The sequence below is a fragment of the Triturus cristatus genome, chromosome 5_2 (assembly GCF_964204655.1).
Source record: "Triturus cristatus chromosome 5_2, aTriCri1.1, whole genome shotgun sequence".
Lineage (NCBI taxonomy): Eukaryota > Metazoa > Chordata > Amphibia > Caudata > Salamandridae > Triturus > Triturus cristatus.
In genome coordinates this window covers 7903814-7926657 of record NC_140588.1, presented here as the reverse complement: position 1 = coordinate 7926657, position 22844 = coordinate 7903814, and the positions used below count along the sequence as shown (strand labels likewise).

General features: G+C 45.4%; 1 protein-coding gene across 1 annotated transcript in view; it reads right to left on the bottom strand.

The window, feature by feature from the left end:
• Positions 1-22844, bottom strand: part of DNAH5 (dynein axonemal heavy chain 5) — a 5853083-nt gene that overhangs the window by 4095432 nt on the left and 1734807 nt on the right. The window contains exon 18 of the mRNA XM_085606747.1: positions 7356-7530. Within this exon, the coding sequence (XP_085462873.1) occupies positions 7356-7530 (175 nt within the window). The remainder of the gene's footprint in view (positions 1-7355; positions 7531-22844) is intronic.

Sequence of the window (22844 nt, the reverse complement as noted above, 5' to 3'; positions counted from 1 at the left end):
GGGATATAGGAACTACACTACAGCTCCTTACAAAATGCCTTGAACCATGTATTGCAATATTTTTCTTTTTCACTCTTTGAAAGGGACCAACGTTCTATGGGATTTCTCCTTATTGTTAACGCTCCCCTCTGATCTAGTTCCTACTTCTTATAACCCTCTCTCATTATGCTACCCTACAACTGGACTACCATAAGAAGTCTTGTCCAAAGCCATTTTAGTAACCTATCTAATAAACAATTCCAAGCATTATCGCAGACCTATCAAAGAACACAGTGAAACGTGTATCACTGATGAATGAGAAAATTATGATTCTAGCCTCTGATAACAACCTAAAAGTGTCTGTTTCCTACTTCGAGATCATCCATGGTAAATATCAGACAGTCCCTTTCTCTCCCCATCCCTTCTCCAGATTATAATACCTCCTCAACTGATATCCCATCACTCATATCCTCTTCTCGCTTTTTCAGCCATGTTATGCTCTTGACTTTTCTTCCCTCTAGCCCACCCCAGTTATCCTTATTTAACTTACCTACTCTAACTCTAATTAACTCCCCTCTCCTGCAGGTTTCGCCCCCTCATATGTTTCACGTACATAACTCATTTGGACACTCCTCTCTTTTCAGAACAAGCAAGACAATTCTGTCATTTCCCACACCAGGTGAAGTGTCTTGTCATATTTTAGGTCATATTTTAGATCATATAAACTCTAGCAAACCGAGTTGTGACATTACGATAGTCCCAGATTCCCAGGAATGCCCCCTTTGCCTCCATCAGTTTGACAACCTTCCTGCCTATTTGTTCAGAAGCGATACATTTCTAGGAATATTGCACTGGCAACATCACAAACCTTCAGACCAATACCTGATATACTCACAATTACTTCTCAGTCTAGTTTCTCTTGCACAAAAAGTGCTTGTGATCTGCAGAGTAATTTAACAACTCTAACCCTGTAACATCACTGCAAGTTTTCACATTAACTTTCACTCACCCACCAAGTTTAACAATATAGAGACTGCACCTTGAGGTCACCAGGTCCCCAGCCCTGCAAAGTGATCTCTTACCCCTCTAATGAGGATACTGTCATCTATTAGGCGATCATAACTTCCAGAAGCAAACTCTGATACCCACTTTCTTGTGTGACATACTAGTGCACAAAGGGTCACCCTTCAAAGAAGGTAATTTATGAAGGACACATTCAGCTCCTCTTCACCCCATCTACACCAATAAAGGAGGTTGTAAAATTATGCCCTCCATTCCTCGCATAACTGCACATCTACAGTGACGGAAAATTGGTGACAATTATAAATCTTGGCCTCTTAGTCCAGACTGAAAATGGTTTAATGATACAGCGGAACATTTCATGGATCTTATAACACTTCCTAACTACTCCATTATTCACTGTGATTGTGTTGGAGTAAGTGGTGGCCGTTGCAACCACATATACGAACTATATACATTGTGAGCATCTGCCTAACGACACAAATACTTCCTTCCAATGGCTGCCTTTAGGAATAATTCCAAAAACTCACCCTGCCCCACCAACAGGCTGAACCTCATACCACTCATCTCAAGAGAACACCCATGTGTACAGCAATACTTTGAAAATATCACTAACCAACTCTTATAGGAACATCAACTTAACTGATTTGCATTAGGGTGAAAGTAAAACCTCTGCGATCAATATACCTGCGTCATCGTTAAATAACATATGTTTTCTAGAACTGCCATACTGCCACAACTCATGCTAAAAACTTCACCCTAACTCAGTCCATAGGCACTTGCATAGAGTCAACCCCGACATTTAATCACCCTAATGATCTAATTAATTAAAAAAAGTACTGAGTTACCTAGCGTCTGGAATGCTCTTTCAGTTGGATACTCTGTCTAACCGCAGTTTCTCCACCTTGTGAACTAGGCAGCATCAGTATACTGAGGTGACAGGAGTTGCCAGTCTCCTCCTGATCATCTTCTTATGAGGCACATACTCACTGCTTTAAAGAGCATCAGATCTTGGACTCTTTAGGCAAATAACTCTAACTCTATTTGTTAGAAGCTTGGCGTTGTGTTCACTTTTGTCTCCCTTTATGGCCATATTAGAGGACTGAATTGCTAAGGGGAATCGAGTATCCAATGTTATTTTGGTTAAGAAGTATGGTTTGGCCTCGCCAAAAGGGTTAAGATAATTTGTTTTCTTTTTTAGATTGTCCTCACTGCAATCTCTGTTTTCCATCATACGCACAGACCAGGTCTGAGCGCTTTCCAGAGGGGGGTTGGTGTGTGGCGTTGGTGGGGTGGGGGATGGGGTGCCGGCTTCAGGGACCTGAGGCCGGTAGGAACATGGGGGGGTGGGTTTAATGGGGGGTGCAGGGGGGGGGTAATCAAACAAAAAATTTGCAGTTGGAAAAATTGGAAGATGGTTTTCTGCGTAGGCAGGGTACGATTTTTTAACAGTTAATCGGTTTAAGGTACAGGTGAACTTGGATGTACAGACGGACCATTGGGATGGCATGTATTAAAATTTGTTCAGTCAATATAGGAGGGTTGAACGATTGGAGGAAGCGTAATAAAATGGCACAATATGTGAAATATAATAATTTCGACGTCTTATGCCTTCAAGAAACCCATCTCCCCTGGGCTAGAAGGAGCCTTATGTCCCTAAATGGTTTCGAGCTGCTATCATGTACAACCCAATCATCAACTATTAGGGGGGTCGCTGTGTTAGCCAGAATATCCATGGGTGGAGTTAGGCGAACTAAAGTTGACAGTAGTGGGAGATGGCTTCTGGTCGAGATGAGAAAGGGTTTTACGTTATGTGTGGTATATGGTTCAAATAGCGATGATCCAGAGATTTTTGATTTTCTAGAAATGGAGTTGGTAAACTGGATCACCCCTATAATATTTTGTGGGGGTTTGAACATCTCCGTTGATTGGTGCAGGGAGTCAGCCTATTCAGGACGGAAACCGAGAGTTTTTAGGGCTATAAAGGCTCTTATAAACTCACATGGATTGGTAGATGTTTGGGGAGTCAAGGAACCTGCTAAATCGGGTTTTACATATTTTTCAAACCCTTTTCAAAAATATTCAAAACTTGATTATTTTTTGGTATCATCTTCCGCAATCAATAGGGTGGCAATTACGAAACTTCCAAAGCTGTTGTCGGATCATAATCCCCTAGTACTAACGTATCAAATTGCAGCGCAAGGAAAGGCTCGGTCAAGGTGGACTTTTGAAAGGAGACTATTGTCCGATAATAGATTTATCGAACACATAAGGAAATGGGTGGTGGATTTTTTTAATGCCAATCGATATAGCACATCACGAAACGGGGTATGGGAGACTTTTAAAGCTGCTTTCAGGGGCGAATCAATAAGCTACGCAACAAGGTTGAGAAGGGAAGATAGAAGTAAGATCGAAATACTTGGTAGGAAATTGTCTGTTGCGGAGGAACAACATACTTTTGATATTGTACAAGGAGGGGATAGCAATGAGAGCTACAAGATATTGTTGGCAGCTAGGGCGGAATTACAGAAGCTGGTGATGCAGAGGTCTATGTCTGAATATCAAACAACCAGGGCTAAACGGTACGAGACGAGCGAACAGGCAGGCAGAATTCTTGCTCTACAAATTAAGCAAGGGAAATCTAAAAATATTATCTCCAAGATCGAAGAAAATGGGGTAGAGTACTCTGATGCCAAAGATATTTTACAGGTCTTTAAGAACTTTTATCAAAAACTCTACACTGACGAGAAGTTAGATGACGCCCAAAATGATGAAGTTAGTGACAAAGGTCCTCGCATTTCGGACTCACTAAGGGAGGAGCTGGAGAGGGATATTAATCGGAACGAGATTTTGGCTGCCCTGCATGACTCAGCCTTGGGTAAGGCAGCGGGCCCCGACGGAATTCCTCTTGAGGTGTATAAATGCCTGGAAGCTGAGATCACCCCGCTTCTAATCGATCTTTTCAATGGTGTAATCTGCACAGGAAAGGTCCCGCAGTCATGGAGGGAGACCAATATAGTTGTTTTTCACAAAAAAGGGAAACCTCGTGAGAAACCTGGGTCTTATCGTCCCATTTCATTGATCAATGCCGACACGAAGCTCTACTCTAAAATCTGGGCTAGGAGGTTGGGCAGGATCATTGGCGACCTTGTCTCCCCATGGCAGCACGGATTTGTGCCTGGGCGAGGTACTACAGATCATATTAGGAGGGCAATAGCCTTATTCGATGCCCAGGCTGTCATGGGGGGTGAGGTGGCCATGATCCTGCTCGACGCCGAGAAAGCCTTTGATCGCGTAGCCTGGGCTTTCCTTTGGCAGATCTTAAGGGGAAGAGGCTTTGGTGAAAAATGTATCCAAGCGATCAGGGCAATGTATGTTGACCCAGTTGCACGGATTGTCGTTATGGGGGAGTGCTCGGAGAAAATCTTTATTAACAGAGGCACGCGTCAAGGCTGCCCCTGTTCCCCAATTCTTTTTGCCCTCTATATCGACCCACTTATTCGGCAGATATTAGAGAGCCCTTTGATAAGTCCTGTGGTCTGTAATGGTTATGAAAATAAGATTATGGCATATGCAGATGATTTGGCGGTGATAACTACTAACCCCCAACAGGCCCTGGTGGTCGTGGCCCAACTGGCAAGAATATTTGGGTGTCAATCTGGGTATTTGCTAAATGAATCTAAAACCCAAATTATATGTACAAGAAACATTGTTAAATCAGATTCCAGATTTATGGAGTCTGCAAATTATTTGGGTGTTAGGATCAATGCATCAGTCGATAAAATTATAGAGGAGAATTTTATTCCATTAGGTAAATCTATTGAGACTGATCTAAAAAGAATTGATGTCTTACACCTGTCACTGATTGGTAGAGTTAATGTTCTTAAAATGACTATGTTTCCTAAGATACTTTATTTGTTTCGTGCTATCCCCCTCTTAGTCGAGGAGAAAGTCATTAAAAACTTGGAATCAATTTTTATAAGGTTTATTTGGCAGTATGGAAAAATCAGGCGCTCTACGAGCTTACTGTCTCTTCCAAGGGAGAGGGGGGGGCTCACATTACCCAGTTTAGGGCTTTATCATTGGTCATGTTTGTTAACCCAAATGTCTATTCTTTTTCAGTCAAGGCCATCTCATAACCCTGTAAACATTGACATCCAGAAACCACCCTCAATCTATGAGTTATTAGTGGGCAGGAAAGCATTAGGTCTCTTGATGTGTGAAGTCAATCGGAGATATTATAAAAGGGCCCGCTTCAAGATTTTGGAAGGAGTATGGGGGCTCTGGAGGGCTATTTCCAGGTTATGTAAAATTCCTAAGATTCATTCGTATCTCCATCTCTGTAACTCTAGCTTATTTTTGAAGCTGGGTCTAGAAAGGAACCTCCAGGCCTGGAAGGTGCAGGGGATTAAGACAGTAGGGGATATACTGGGTGTAGATGGGATTGAGGGGTTTGATGTCCTCCAACGTAGAGCTGCTATCCCTTCATGTCACTGGCTCTCTTATGTTCAACTAGTCAGCTCATTTAAGACTTTAAGGCCCAAGATCCCATCTTTGTTAAAATTTCCTTTGATTGATTTGTTGCTGAAAGGGGGTCAGAGTATTAAAACTATTTATATGTCTTTATTGGGTGAAATACAAGATGATCTGGAGAAAACGGAAAATACCCTTGCAGCTAAATTAGGGAACCCTGATATTGATTTGGATATGGCATTATATATGAATAAAAAAATGTTTCGTTCTACGAATCTGAGGGCACAGCATTACAAAACAGTATTTGATCTGTATCATACTCCCGCTAAGCTTTTCGCTTGGGGGGTTAGGGAAGATGATTCTTGCCCCAGATGTAATATGGGACCTGCTGATTTATTGCATATGTTTTATAATTGTGGCTCTTTAACTGCTGTTCAGGGAGAAATTGTCAAATTCTGGGAGGAATTATTAGGTTTAAGAATTGATTTATCTCCCTCTCTGATGCTATTGGGTTTAGACAATAGATTAAATCTTGGAAAGGCCGAGGAAGCTCTGGTCTTCGTTTCTGTAGCCGTTCTTCGGATTTTAATTTCCTCAGGTTGGAAGGACACAAATGCTCCCTCATTTCAACTATGGTTATCAAGATTATTGGGCATTTATAATATTGAGCTATTATTGTATGCTCAGAAAGGGAAGAAAAGCAGGGATTTTGGGGAGTCTATCTGGTCCCCCATATCCGAATGGATTGCTGTGAGACCAGGGGAGGGAGAAGATATGGCATTGTGAATGAATATCTACTTCGCCTTTTGTTCTATTTTCTTTTCTGTTGGCCAAACTTATGTCTAGGTTAAGAATGTCTGTTACTTTTTGTCCTTCTGTTCCTTCTGATTGTATCCAACTGCATAATAAAAATATTTAAAAAAAAAAAAAAAGAGCATCAGATCTTAGCCAAAGAGAGCCTACATCCTTCTGCAATACTGGCAAGAGAATGGTTGGAGAGTCTTCAAGCTGAAACTCTTAACAGGCACACTGAAACTGCTATTTGCATCACTAAAGGCAGATTTACATACATAAGTGTGCTTTATTTCAAACACATCAGTCCCTTTCTACAAACATGAAATGCTAACTGTGGAAGCTAAAGCTAATTAAATACACAAAGGAACTCCTCGCTATCTTACAAAAAGGTTGAAGTTAAAGGAAGTCAACAATGTCTCAGAAGGGGTTCATCACTCGTTCTGGAATATCTGGCATTCAAGAAACAACAAGCAACTTTTCACTTACACTCGGGCTGCTATAATGATATGTGGAATTCATTCCCTGTCCTGTCTCTCTCTGCACCAGTACATCTCACAACAGTCCTATTATATATTCCTAGATTGCAGATTCTGTAAATAGTGTATTCCTTTTTTAATGAATTATAACATCAAATTAATATATAGTGATTATTTATGTAACTATGTCTTGAACTTGTAAATAATGTCCTTTGGCATTATGTATGCTCCAAATAGCCACAAACATAAATTTAGAAAACTAGACTAAAAACACTCTAAGGCCTAATTGCTTAACAGTGTGCTAGAAAACAAACATGTAACATCAAAATTGGATCAAAATTCAATGCATTTCTAACATACTGGTGCACAAGAGAAACAATGTTTATAAAACACAATTGTGGTTGCAATACATTCTTGAAAAAAGGAACACTTGTTCACCCCAAATTGTGTGAATGCAAAGATTATCACAGCTCAGATAAACACTGAGATCCATGGGATTGGTACATCTTGTCATAATTATATCACTTGTCGCTAGTCTAAGAAAAATGTTCAGATTGCAAGTGCAAAAATATTAAAGATCACAGTTGTAACGAGCACCAAGTGTTCTCTTACCGCCATTCTCATTAACTTCACTCAAGGTGTTGGATCTGCTTCTACTCCTAGATTTTTCCTCATCTTTGTGTGACTGGTCTTCCATATCCAGCAACATGTTAATCAGTTCATTGGCTGCTTCCTCTACCATTGAGCTCTTGGTACATAATGCATGACCACCTTTGTTGCAAAGTTCCTATAGAGAAACAATTTTTTTTTTAAACTATGGTTAATATCAATTTTATCAATGAACATAATCAAGAATAAACAGTTAGTTGAGATATGCATTAAAATAAAACTTCATCTATTTGAGAGACTAATTCTCAGATCTATACTTCATGCTTTTATCAACAACATAAGATCAGAATGATAAAAAGATTAATTAGAATAAACAATAATCCGGAATAAGCTTTAAAATTCAAGGGTTATCATTAATTGTTAAGAAACTCTTAAAAGAAAAAAAAATGTATTAAAAAGGAAACTACATTTAAACAGAGTGAGTAAGTGAACACGAGGGCTTCTGCTCAGCTAAAACTTAGAAAGACTAGCCTAAATCTAAGAGTGAAGAGGGCAAAAGTTCCTACAAGATGCATAGTAGAGGACGTCACAAATCCATCAAAGAAGCAAACAAAAAAGTAATTTTTCTTAACACATTCACGAAGTCTCCAAATAAGACCAGCAACATATTTAACATCCAGCAGGAAGTCACAAACTGCAGCGCATAAATAGCAACCCTTGTGTAGCTCAGCAAAATTGCAAATACCTTTGATGACTTTTTCAAATCTGAAATTGGCAAAATCTGCAGTTTCGCCACCAAAAACCATAAACCTTTTTTTTACCACACTCCCATTTTCCGTTCTCGCACATAACCCATCACAAGTTCATTTCAATCTCGGGAAACAACTGAAGTATTAAACCTTGCCCTCAAAACAGAGGCATCCAACATGCCAACCGACCCTTGCTTACCTGCCTGCCTCGAACAACTCCTCCTTCCCCCTTTCAAACTATGATTGAATTAATAAATGCCTTCTTTTCTGGTACTGTTCTGGGGTCCTCTGAATACCATTATTACCACCCCTCCTGTAAAAGCATGTGTGCATCCCAAAAATACTAGCCAACTTTGGGCCCATCTCCAACCTCCCATGTCTTAGCTGAATCATGAAAATGAAAGTAACAAAACAACTTAATCTTAACTCCTCTCAACTACCATTAATTCTAGATTCAGAACAGCTGGCGGTACCGAAAATGCACAAGTCATGAAAAAGAAGAGTTTCTCTCTTTTTCCATGAGCACAAACAAAACTGCTCTTATCTTTCTTGACTGGTCAACATCTTACGAAATAGTCAATCACACATTAGTCCTGGAAAGGCTTAAACACTGGACAGGCACCCAGTACAATTCAATGGGTCCAAACATTCTTAACTAATAACAAAAAGCTCAGGATAATATCAACTCAATAGTCCATACGCTGGAGAAGGTGACCTTCCACATGGATCGTGCTAGCCGCTAGCTGCGCTTTTTGGCTGCTCTCTACTTTTAGAAAATCCCGTTTTGTATCTTGTTTGTTTGGGTGACTTTTACCCTGTTTTTAATAACACTGACCTTTCTGGCCTCTTACCTGCACCTTAGAACCCCCCTGGGGACCATCTACACCGCCTTTGGCGGGTCCGGGATCACGGGGTTTTGGGGACTTCGAATTTGAGCGCCATCTTGGATTGGGCTCGGGCTCTTTCGCGTAATCTCGCGAGAGGTCGCCCTTCTGAGCCTATTTGAGCCAATCTTTGGTCGCGCAGCGGTGACGCGCAGCGGGGCGCCTTCATCGCGCCTGAGTCCAGCCAGAGTCCTGCCCGTCTGCGCTCGTCCGCGCGGAGGACGTGCTGGACGTCTGGCCCCGGGACTCTGGCAAAATGCCCTCCCCCTCTTACAGCTACTCTGTTCGCCAAATGCTGGCCCTTAAACCTCGCATTAAATGCTGCTCACATTCTTACGAACCAGATGACTTTCGCCTCCCATTTCGATGTGGATGTCTCTCGACGTCGAGGCCCCGTAACTCCGCCCCCATCCATCCTCTCGTGGAACTCCCTGTTATATCTAGCCCTAACTCAGTAGGAATAGAGGGCATCTTGGTGAATGCCCGTTCCCTTGTCAAGAACAAGGTTATGTTCAAGGAGATGGTTTTGGATAAAACACCCACCCTAGTGTTTGTGACCGAAACATGGGCCAAGGACTCATCTGACCCAGACCTCATCGAAGCGGTCCCGGAAGGGTACTGCCTGGCCAGACTCGATAGACAGGGACGAGTGGGAGGGGGGATAGCGATCCTTTATAAAGATCACCTACATTGTCACATCGTCCCCATACTCGATTTCCCTGAGAGCTTTCAAGCACTTTATTTTTCAATAAAGGAAGCGCAACGCCCCTTTTTCAATGGTATTTTAGTGTATCGACCCCCAGGTTCGAGGACCCACTTTACGCACAATTTCCTTCAGTCCCTAGAACCCTATTTTGGTCGAGACAACTTTTCTATCATGGGTGATTTTAATTACCATCTAGAACGGCTTGACCTTTTTGATACCTCCTGTCTCACTGAGGCCCTTGAATCTTGTGGGCTCACGCAACGTGTCTCCGGAGCCACACATCGGGCAGGACACACTTTGGATGGTATCTTTTCCAATGACCCTCGCCTGACTATTAAGGACCCGATTCATCTATCTTGGTCCGATCACCTGGCGGTCCCTTTTCTTCTGCAATATCACAGGATGGACTCCGGTAAAAAAGGGAACCACCTAATGGAAACTGCAAGAAACTTTAGGAATATTAACAGCGATTCTCTTAAGCCCTGGGCCGCTAGTCTTACCATCACTGACCTAGATAATGTACAGACTGCAGTCGCTCGTTTCGAAAAGGTCACCACTGAGGCCTTGGATAAATTGGCCCCAGTACAATCTCGGCGCCGAGCCAGAAAGAGTCCATCTGCCCCCTGGTTCTCTGACTCCCTCAGGCTCCTTAGGCAGGAGGTGAGGAGAAAGGAGAGGCTTTGGCATACTAGTTGGGACCTTAAGAACAAGGAAGCCCATAAACTCCTTGTCAAAAAATACAAGGTTGCAATCTCGCAAGCTAAACAAGATTACTTTGTTACTGTTACCACCTCGCTCTCCTCCTCGAAGGAGCTCTTTAAAATTGTTGATTCCTTGGTCAAACTGCAAGCCCCTGATCCTGTTATGCCTTCGCAGGATCTATGCGACAAGATTGCCTCCTTCTTTCATACTAAAATCCAAGATATTCATCTGGCCCTTGAGACACAAAGAGCTGGTCTTAGTCTTAGTGCATTCACATCTGGGGTAGAGATGAGTCTGACCATCACAGAAACCTCCCCCCCTAGCACCCTGGACTCTTTTCCTCTGTTGGTCCTACAAGATCTTGAACCATTGCTAACTAAGACCAAGTCTGGTTCCCCTCTGGATACCTGCCCACTGAAAGTCATCAAGCAGTGTAGGGATACCCTTTTACCTCCACTGCTAGAGGTAATGAATCTAGCCATTAGAGATGGTATCTTCCCTACAGAATGGAAGAAGGCGGTAGTAAAACCCTTGTTGAAAAAGGCCTCCTTGGACCCGGGTGTCTTAAAAAACTACCGGCCTATCTCTTTGCTCCCTGCCCCAGCGAAGATGCTTGAGACCCATCTTAACAGGCATCTCGCTGTTTTTGTGGAAGGCTCGGAATGCCTAGATCCCTCCCAGCATGGATTTAGGAGAGAATTCAGCACCGAATCAGCCCTCACCATCGTGCTCGATAAAATCCGCACGACAGTAGATGAGGGCCAGACCTCTCTCCTGGTCCTGCTGGATCTAACTGCGGCTTTCGATACCCTCTCCCCCTCAGTCCTTACATGTCGACTGAGGGAGGTGGGGGTGAAGAACGCAGCTCTGGATCTTTTGACCTCCTTCCTCACAGGGAGGGAACAAAGAGTCAAGCTGGGGGAGTTCCTATCTCCATCCCGATCTGTGCTATGTGGGGTCCCTCAAGGGTCAGCACTTAGCCCAACCCTTTTTAATATCTATGTGACCCCACTGGCCAAACTAATAAGATCTTTCGGGATGGAGGTAGTCTCTTATGCAGACGACACCCAAATCCTCGTCTCTCTTCCCCATTCAGATGAACTAATCGCCTCCAGGTTTAGATCTTGTATGGAGGCGGTTGGTCATTGGATGATTCAGAACTCCCTAAAACTGAATGGGGAGAAGACGGAGGTGATGGTGTTTGGGGGGAAAGAAAACATCTGGTCAGCCAATTGGTGGCCTGACTCACTAGGGACATGCCCTTCCCCTACAACATCTGCCAAGAACCTCGGTGTGCTGATAGATCCTGCCCTCGATCTAGGCAGTCAGGTGAGCAGAACTGTTTCCACCTGCTGGGGTCTGATTCATACCATACGAAGGATCAGGAGCTATCTCTCCCTGCAGGCAAGAAAACAAATTGCAGTTGCACTCATCGGATCGCGCTTGGACTACTGTAATGCACTGTATGCTGGGCTTAACAAAGGCCAGCTGCAGCGCCTACAGGTAGTCCAAAATGCCATAGCCAGATTTGTTCTGGACACCCCCAGACGCTCCTCGGCCACTGCAGCCAGGAAAACGCTGCATTGGCTGCCGGTAGAACACCGAATCCGGTTCAAGGTTTTATGCATGACCTACCGAGCCATTGCTAAAAATAGTGATACAGGAATTGGGTCCATCATTTCCCACTATACTCCTGGTAGGAACTTGCGCTCCTCTGGGAAATTGCGTCTGACTGCTCCCCGTGTGCGAAAAGCTAAATGGGGTGGCAGAGCCTTTTCCACTCTTGCCCCCAAGTGGTGGAATGACCTCCCTCTGGACCTTAGATCTCTCCCGTCCCTACAGCACTTTCGCTCTGCTCTAAAAACTCTTCTCTTTCGGCAAGCCTACATGTAGGGTTTCCTGTCTCCTTCCTTCGATCATTTTCTGATCTTTTGTTAGGCGCCTTGATACCTGAGGGTTATTGTTTTTGCGCATTACAAATTGCCGTTCATACGCTTAGAGATGTGTGCCATTCCTCAACAATCACTTTTTTCAATATCTACATGGGGCCTGTCATACCTCCCTGAGCAGTACCTGGTGAACTTCGAAATATATGCATATGACAAACACATACACTTTGAAAACAACCCAGATAAACCAACCAACATTGCTTTGTGCTTGGACAGTGTATTCTACTGGATGAAGGTGACCATTTTGTGTCAGAGGATGTCATGACTGAGATCCTAGTCAGAAGAGAGTCCGGTTCTAATTTATTAATGTTTGCCAGGCTCACTAACTTTCAAACGTCTCTCTGAACATAACTAAATATAAAGAATTTGGGAATCATCCTCATCTCCAAACTCTTCTTTGAATCAAATGTGAATGCTATGGCAAATGGTGTGAAAATGGAGCTTTGGACATTCTCATACTCCTTTGCACCACTCACAGAATTGAGCTAACAAATGCCTTGTTCTGGGGCACTTCATGTACTACAATACTTCAAAACTAGGCAGCCAGAATGTGCCATAATCTCTGCAAGCAGGAACACACCAAACATGCCTGTAAAGCACATTACTTCATACCGAGTGAATTCTAGGATTCAAATCCTAGCCCTCTGCATGGGAACAGAGGTCTTACTTAACAGAAACGGATATGCCAGTAGATGACAACCAGAGACCTTCTCTCAAGGTCTGCTCATTAGATCAATCAACACAGTGGGAGATCGCTAGGTGTGCATAGTAAGACTCCAAAATGCCGTCAATCCAAACCTAAAATTTGAACCCAACCACTTGAAGTGCAAGAGTCGTCTGAAAACAGGACTCTTCATACTTGCCTTCAATTGATATCAACATGAAAAGTGTGATGTTGAAGAATATCAAACTCCTCTGTCTGATGGGAAGCTAACCTGTTCCAGCCATCAAGATGTTTCTATACCTGCGTGTGCTCTGAAGTTATGGAATAGAAACACATAGACCTTTATAAATCTCCTTATTAAACAAATAAATAAGTAATAAAGACTAATATAGTGCAGTTAACTAACATAACTGTGTAGGTGCATATGTTAAATGGTAGCGGCAGTTTCAGTCGATAATCTTTCAAGTATTTGCCCGGCGGTAATCGCCTCTCATACCACTCGATAATTTACCAATAAAAGAGGCAGGCGCCGGAGACTGGAAGGCAGGAAACAAAGTTTTATTCCGTCGGAGCAGAACACATCAGATCAGACAGCAAGGTATCGTCACGAGGTGCTCTAACTGCATCTCTGAGACCTGGTCTCTTATACACTGGTTTATTGCTTTATTACACACAGTATATTCTTGAGATTCCCTTGATGCCTGAAAGAACATCCCCTGAAGCCCCGGCTCAGATCCGATCCCACACATAGATACAGTAGAAGTTCCCACCCTACCCGCAGTGGGAGATGGCTATCGCGCAGCAGGGAATTCCGCTAATTCCCGGGGGTGTGTGCAACCGGCCGGGTCTCAGAGGGTAGGGGCTTTTGATCTACTGTAATCCCTTTGATGTGGGGTGTTTCCCTTACAGTAGGGGCAATAAACTGCATCCGCAGGGCTAGGTGATGGCCTGGGACTAGTTCAGACAATGGGGCGCAGAGGAAGGGGGTTATCAAAGGAGAGGCATGACCATGTATGGGTTGTCGGTCGGAAGTGGTTCCGTAGCAGGGTCGCGCAGAAGGAGAGGGTTTATGGCCTGTATGAGAGAGTGGGGGTGGCCAGCGCGCGGGGGATGCTTGCAGCGCCAGGGGAAAGCGCTGGCGGTCGAGAGTGAGCGGGGAGAGAGTGGGGTGCCTAAAATGGCGGCCGTGCATTCGCTTGTGCGTGGTGCTGGGGAGGGGCAAGATGGCGCAGATAATGTTCAGTTTGCGAGCTAAATTTCCACAGTCCTCCCTTTTAACATATCTCGCCAGCTTGTCCGGCCAATATTCGCCTTTGTTAGCCTTTCAGTTACAGTATCGTCAATGTTCGTCACACATTTTAAAGATACAGAGTCGTTTAGGGTAGGCAGGCGTAATCTGACACATTTGTACATTGTCTCATACAGTTTGATAAAGTAGGCGAGGAGGAAGTACATTCAAAGTTGCAGTATAGTCGTGTACATGGCTGGTGTTGTATGAATGTTACTATACAAAGTTACATTTTCTTAACTTCTCAGTGTACAGTCGGAAGTGATTGATGCAACATCATGAAAACTTGATAAGAAGATAGTTAATATAATAAGGTGGTTGGGAGAGGATTTTCAACTTTGACATGGGTTCTTCTTTCCAGTGTCCTTGTTTCATAAAGAGCTATCACTGGTAAGCTCTCATTGTTGTTCTTCTTTCGTTGGCACTGTTGAGCACCGGCGGTGGAACTAAGGTCCAGCTCAAATCCGATTTCTTCACGTGGTAGGGTGTGACCACTCACTGTTCTTTGATCACAGTCCTGTTCCTTAACACAGTTCACCACAGGTACTTTTGAGACAGGGTGCCGGCCTTTTGTTCCTCGGTAGTAGGTCAAAGTCATAGTCCAAATGAAAGAGGAAGAGAGAATGGGGTGGCATGGGATCGGATCAAAAATGCGGACCAAGGAGAGCAGAATCTTTTCAGCACTGGGCCCATCAATCGGGCCCGACGGGTTGAGACTTCAGGCACGCTGGTCAGTGAGCAGGGGCCTCGATGTAGCCCTTCGCGCTCATCGTTCTGATAACGGTGTCTCGTCTCACACCCTTGTTGCTTCGTCGCTTCCCCCTTGGTCGATGTCATAGATGTTTTATGATCCGCAGCCAGACTGTGCGTCACGTCCGACCCCTCTCTTCCGATGGCTGCAGGTTATCCTTGAATAGGTTATAAGAAACGAAAGTCTTAGAGATCTTGGCAGGGAAGACATTTACATACTTCATTTCTCTCTCCCAACCACTGAGTAGTTGCGGAAATGCTCTTATCTGTTACTACATGATTGGTGCCTATTAACTCTGATGTTAATGTGCGTGTTACTAATCTATTAATTACTGCTGTGGTGCAGGGTTCTGTGGGTGTCCCTGTCCATCGTCTGGCCTTCTAGGTGTCGGTTTCTGCGCCTTATAATACAAGGTTTGGTAGTACCCGTAAGTGCGAGGTGCTACTGTCATGCGTTCATGAGTATCCTTTTCATACAGTAGGTGACCCTTTATCAGTTTAAAACAGGGCCATCAGTTGTTTCGTTCGGGATACTCTGAGACGGCTTAGTATAGGGCTGGAGTTATCTCTGGGAGAACAGGGTGCTTTAGACATTCTATTTCGGGCTAATTGGTCAGGGGTAATTCTGGGTGGTGGAGATGGTGTCCTTTAAGAACAAAAACCACTGACATATAGTCCCCGTGTTGAGGGTCAGATTGGGAGACATCAGTCGTCTTACCTGTCCTTTCCTTCTCAGCCGATTAGGCTTAACGTTCGCAGAAAGGAGAGGTAGTAATCGTGGTAAAGTATGGTCGTTTTTGTTTCTGTCAATTTTGTTCGAACACCACCGTGTTTGGGCCAATTATACATTTACCAAAGAGGTGTATGTCGTTAATTTATTCAAGAAGAAAGAGGACAAGAAAGAGCCTTTTGCGAGGGAGGGGGAGAGAGAGTGAGAGAGAGAGAGAGAGAGAGAGAGAGAGAGAGAGAGAGAGAGAGAGAGAGAGAGAGAGAGAGAGAGAGAGAGAGAGAGAGAGAGAGAGAGAGAGACGTGTGCATCAAGTAGGCTATTCTGGCGTACATACGACACAAAACGAGAGAGAGAGAGATGGGTAAGATAATAGGCCACTTGGTGCACACACAACATGGAGTAGCATGGGTCTGTTCCATGTAAGAAAACACAAGCGGGGAAAAGACATAAATTCGGTGATCACGTACACACCAATGTCGGATAGGGGGTGACAGTACATGCATCAAGATGGAGACTCAGGGCTGCGTTGAGCACGGGGACCTCTCCTTTCCTGTCCCCTATTTCCTACGCATGTGGCGTACCTTTAGCACTTTGTAGTTTATCTTAGGGGGTGTCTGACCCCTTTATTCTCCTCCCTTTGATCGGTGGACAAGCACTCCAATCATACAGTGACGCTCTCTTCAAGTGATCCAAACATGAAATGCATACACATTCATAGCGTATAATCGTAGTACACACGCACAATCATATCATACGGTTTTTCATGTTCCCAATGATGGTCTGTAATTTTACGCACTATCTCACAACGTTTGTCTATGTTTTCCCTGATATTAAACTCGGTGCGGTCCAGGTCCACTCCACTCTTCAGTCGGAACTTCGTCGTGACCTATAGAGGGGAAATAAGAGGGGAGGGGAGGTGCAGTATTCAAAATACCCCAGCGCGCGCAGACACGAAAGGTTCTACCTACCACGTACCAGGCTAGCCGCAGGGGTGGGTAATACCACGGACCCATTATTCTTTAGTTCGAGGCAAAGATGCTCTAGTTCATTCATCTCCTAAATTCGCGTTCCCTGGTCGTGCATGTATTTCTCAATTGGTCGTGTATTATGGTGCAGGATACCATACCTTGCATGCGACATGTACCTTAAGTTATAGTTCATTATTGATTCGACAATTCTTGGAAAAAGGGCAGGCGTGATGGGTACAAATTCCGTTAAACAAAAAGATTTTTAGGCAAATTGTGTCTGTATTATCTGTATGCTTTCGCTTAGGAGTAACAATCATTTATTTAAAAGAAAAACTTTCAACAACCCAGATGATTAGTCATGACACTGATTTCGTAATTCCTTTTTAAGAAGCCCTTTATTTAAAACAATGTCAGTATGGAAGTACGGGCCTACAGCCGCCATAGACCGGCCACGGTGTGAGAGGCGTCGAGCAACATGAGCAACACTGGATTAGCATAAAAATCGGTTCCCCCCTCTCCCCCACCGCCATGTGTGAAAGCATCGCATACATGTATATATATCTCTTTTTAACACGAATGTCACGTGACTGGAACGCCACAAGGAGTTGTAGGCCACTCCTACATCAGCGCCATCTTAGGGCGGGGTCGGGCCAGTGCACAGTCTAAGTCTTTCCATGAATTAGCAGTTGAACCAGAATCCCTTTCGGTAGTTCGAGAACTTTCGTTAGCGTCAACTTTGCGTCACTGCAACCTTGTAGCAATGCCACGGTTTGTTCTTAGGGCGGGGCAGCAGGCGGGTTCTTCCGCCGACGCTTTACTGTCTCACTGTATCAAGCGGAGGCAAGGTGGCTGCCGCCCGGGGGCAAAAAGAACAATGGTGGTGGTTTTGTCCTTACCGGAAGTCCGCAGGAGTCGAACGTCAAATGACTCCAACCAATTCTGCAAGGCTGAGGGGAGCGTTCTGTCAAGGGTGGGGCCCATGCCCTAGCAAACAAGCTTTCGAGTCCAGAATTGTCTCACGGTGGGCCAGGCCTGGAACCGGAGGGGTCAACCGCCGGAGTTCAAGGGCAGCAGTAGCAGCAGCTCTTCGGTACAGTCACCGGAGAGGAGTCAGCAGCAGTAACAGCGGCAGTTCGGATGGTACTGCCACCGGGGAGATTCCAGTAGCAGTGACGACAGCAGTTTGGATGGTATCACCACCAGGGTGGGTCCCCGATTACCTTGCTGCGGGGGCCCACTCCTCACGTCGGGTGCTAGCGGCAGTCCTGGTGAACCCGGTGCTTGGGTGGTTGCCTGGCGGCCGCGTGCAGGGGTGCCGGCTCAGCCGAACGGCGAATGAAGTGGCAAGGCGCAACTCAGCTGGCTGACGTGTGAAAGATGCGGTTTGGGGTGCCCTCATCTGCTGGCGAGCCTCCACCTGGGGAGGTGGGGGAGGCTCGTCCGCGTCGCCTCCCCCCGCCAGGGCACCCTCCGTTATTGAAGGAAGAAGTGACTGGGAAGACCCGCACAGCGTGCCAGGGTGAAATTCAGCAGGCCGATGAAAAAGATGGCTGGGTGCAGCTTAGCTGGCCGGTGAGTGAAAGACGGTTGGGTGCAGCTTAGCTGGCCGGAGAGTCAAAGACGGTTGGGGTGCAGCTTAGCTGGCCGGAGAGTCAAAGACGGTTGGGGTGCAGCTTAGCTGGCCGGAGAGTCAAAGACGGTTGGGGTGCCCGGCAAGCCTCCACCTGGGGAGGTGGGGGAGACCCGTCCGCGTCGCTTCCCCCCGCCAGGGCACCAGCCCTCATTAAAGAAAGAAGAAGAGAAAGCGGAAAGGCCCGCACAGCGTGGCGGGCTCCGCCTTGGTGTTGCCAGAACTTCGGCGCTTCGTATAGCCTCCGGCCTATTCGCACAATCGCTCGCCACTGATGTCAATGGATTTTTGCATGGCTTTTATAGCCCAAAGTCAACTAAGAGGGACCGCCCAAAACAGGCCAATGTTGCAATTTCGAGGAAGGAGAGGCGAGGACGGTGTCACGTGGACGTTAAGGCTTTGGGATGGAGGTTGCAGCAGACTGTCATGTAAATAGTTGTTTTAAAACGTGTTTTAACCTGTTTACCCTGTTGGTGTGTTTGTTATATCCTATAAGTTATTAAAATGTTATAACTACATTACTTCGTTGGAGTGTTTGTACATATTTGTAGTCTGATGACGAGCACAAGGAGGTGACTGTGCAATCGGAAAAATAACATAGCCCAATTGTGCGCGATCTAGCCCTAGTTCGGTGACGTCGATGGTGGGTGTCAGCAGGCTTCCGTTTGTGCGGGATTTTGTCATGCTTATTGGGCGGGGTGGGCAGTAGGGCAGACATGTTTAGGTAGCGAGAGTAATGGAGTCGGGCTACCTCGTGGTCGTCTCGACCGTGAGCTTGACTCCTTCCCTTGGTTTCATATGTCCCACAAAGGGCTAACTCCTAGCGTTATTTTAGTTTTTGTAAGGTCAAAAAGGATCCTACCAGTGCCTTTACTATCTTGTCGATTCCTGTTCGTTCATCCTTAGTTAATCGATTCATTCTGGTGGACTCTTTCTTTCCCCTCTCATGGTCATCTAGCGTTGTAGTCGACATTGGGTTCAGTACAAGAGGCTCAGCCGGCGCGGAGGCCGTGAGGGCCGAGGCCCCTGTACTGCTTTCGCTCGTGTTCGGGGGTTGTGGGTGTTGCACTACTGATTAGGAGGGTGCATACGGAGGGGGCATGTAAATGATCGGGGGACCTAACAGTAATTCGTCATTCGTTCGCTGCTTGGAGGACAACTCAGGGTAGAGCAAAGAAGGGGTCCTAACAGCGTACTGGCCTGAGGTTTCGGGCTCCTGTCTTAGTTTAGTTTCCCTTCTCTCCTTTATGTCTTCTTCTAACTTTTTAGCGGCAAGGTGAGCTGCCTTTCGTAATTCCTTTTCTGCTTTTACTTCTTCCCTCTTTTTCCGTTGTGTCGCTTCTTTGCGCCACATGCCAATACTGTCAAGCATAGTAGGCGTCGTCTTATTGTTACGCAGAGCTACTTCTAGCGCTTCTATCTTGCGGTCGTCGAAGGATCCCATCAGTGGCCACTGACTTTCGGGGTCCTTCTTGGTATATTTATGCCACAGCTTGCTATAAGCTACGGCGACTAGTCCATATTTAGTGAACATGTCCTTATTAGGGGTGCCTTCCAGTGGAGCCGGGTGGTTCACCTCTAATAAGCGGTCCGGGCAGAACCAACTACCAATCAGTGGGGAGAAGATAGGCATGACGGGTTTCAACGGGGACAAAAGTCAGCACTACCTATCTTTTCACTGCTTGCAAAGACTAGACAGAATATCTCTATTCCTCGTTATTTGTAAGCAGAGAATACCTCCAAAGAACCAATATCGAACAACTAGTGTTCGGACAATCAATCAATCAATCAATGGGGAGATAAAGATAGGCACGACGGGTTTCAACGGGGACAAAAGTCTGCGTTACCTACCCTTCACTATTTGCAAAGACTAGACAGAATATTCCTATTCTACGTTATTTGCAAACAGAGAATATCTCAAAAAGCACTATTCTTCAAAACAATCAATGTTCGGACAATCAATCAATGGGGAGATAAAGATAGGCACGACGGGTTTCAACGGGGACAAAAGTCTGCGTTACCTACCCTTCACTATCTGCAAAGGGAGAGAGAGAGAAAGAGTATTTCTACTCCTCCCCGTTTGTAGACAGCGAATATCTCAAAGAGAACAATCAATGAGCAATACTAGTATTCAAACAATCAATCAATTATTTCGCACTTTTGTCGTATTTCACGACCTTACCCGGACCGCGTGGACAGTTTCTCGTCTTCCGCCTCCAGCGCCCGATCGTCCTCTATTCTCCGTATTTGCCGCGGCACTCCTGATGGTTCCCAGTCAGGACCGTAGATCACTCGAGAGAGGTCTGCTCGGAACCAGTGAAGTTCGGATGATCGGCTGCCAGACGAGGGTCTATTGGGCAGGAGCTCTCCCGATCGTTGCAGTCGTTCACTCTGTCGTCGGGACCTCTCCCACTGGATCCACGTGTCGCTGATGGGCCCCACGTTTGGGACGCCAATTGTTAAATGGTAGCGGCAGTTTCAGTCGATAATCTTTCAAGTATTTGCCCGGCGGTAATCGCCTCTCATACCACTCGATAATTTACCAATAAAAGAGGCAGGCGCCGGAGACTGGAAGGCAGGAAACAAAGTTTTATTCCGTCGGAGCAGAACACATCAGATCAGACAGCAAGGTATCGTCACGAGGTGCTCTAACTGCATCTCTGAGACCTGGTCTCTTATACACTGGTTTATTGCTTTATTACACACAGTATATTCTTGAGATTCCCTTGATGCCTGAAAGAACATCACCTGAAGCCCCGGCTCAGATCCGATCCCACACATAGATACAGTAGAAGTTCCCACCCTACCCGCAGTGGGAGATGGCTATCGCGCAGCAGGGAATTCCGCTAATTCCCGGGGGTGTGTGCAACCGGCCGGGTCTCAGAGGGTAGGGGCTTTTGATCTACTGTAATCCCTTTGATGTGGGGTGTTTCCCTTACAGTAGGGGCAATAAACTGCATCCGCAGGGCTAGGTGATGGCCTGGGACTAGTTCAGACAATGGGGCGCAGAGGAAGGGGGTTATCAAAGGAGAGGCATGACCATGTATGGGTTGTCGGTCGGAAGTGGTTCCGTAGCAGGGTCGCGCAGAAGGAGAGGGTTTATGGCCTGTATGAGAGAGCGGGGGTGGCCAGCACGCGGGGGATGCTTGCAGCGCCAGGGGAAAGCGCTGGCGGTCGAGAGTGAGCGGGGAGAGAGTGGGGTGCCTAAAATGGCGGCCGTGCATTCGCTTGTGCGTGGTGCTGGGGAGGGGCAAGATGGCGCAGATAATGTTCAGTTTGCGAGCTAAATTTCCACACATAGGCATGGCCATGATTTTTTCTAAGTTCTATGTGACGTAGATTACATTCCCTTGAACTTCAGAGACCTTATGCCCAAGGAGTAAGTCAAGATTCAAGTTATCTTTTACGTTCAAAGCCAAGAGCATTAAAGTCTTTTATTACACAATGAAGGAGAGTAGGTTGGAAGTTAGTTCCCTTGCTCAGTGTGTTGATCTATTAGGGTGTAGTGTAATTTCCACTGCAGTCGTAAAGAAATCATTTAAAGAGTGGAACTAGGTAGAATGTGCCTGCTTATACAGAGTCAAGTCAAGGCACCCCTGGAACTTATCCAAGAGCTCCAAGTCGTATTCAGGTTTGAGTAAAAACATTGCACAAACGAACGATACAGGGCAAAGGTCGAGGTTAGCTTTAGAAACAGCCTCACCATTGTAATCCAGCCAGCAACCTGTGATCCTCCTCCGGTTATCGGATCCAACAACATTTCTTTAACAGACTTAAGTACAGTGGAAGATTCTTGGTTGTTCAGAGTCTGGAACTCTGGAATATTATTTACTCTTGATTCAGCATGAAAGCGTGTTACCTTTACGTTAAGAAACTCCTAAAAACCTAGCTTTTCAATCAGGTCTTCAACAAGTCTAACCACTTCATGGGAACAAGTGAAGAATGTCAGATCCAGGTACAGCATCTGGTAGGCTACAGCCTACTTGCTGTTTGAACTTTCATATATATATTTTTTTTATAAATATTTTTAAACAAATTAAACAAATCAACATTATATACCAATTTTCAACATGAGCAGGAGGCCATATACCTTTCCATTGTCGGATCTGGGCTACAGAGAATCAATTCAAAATAAGCAAAAAATGACCATTAGGGGTTTACAAGAGTCTCGTCATCATTCAGGGGTGTTGGCGGGGTACAGATATTTCTTCTATATGAGTTCCAGGGCCCCCATACTTTGCTCCCTTTCCCGGGATTTTTCCCGGAACATGCACCAATCCAAATCTTCCTTCCATTTTCCTAGCGTTGGCGGTTGGTGAGCTCCCCAATGTTGTGCTATGTTCCTTTTAGCCACCATTACTGCCAGGGTTGCTCATTGCTTCGTGTGAGAGGTAAGGTCTGTTGGTTCCCAAACATTTAGGAGGCACGTTCTTGAATCAGGCTGTAAATCGACTGCGAGTACCTCTTGGAGA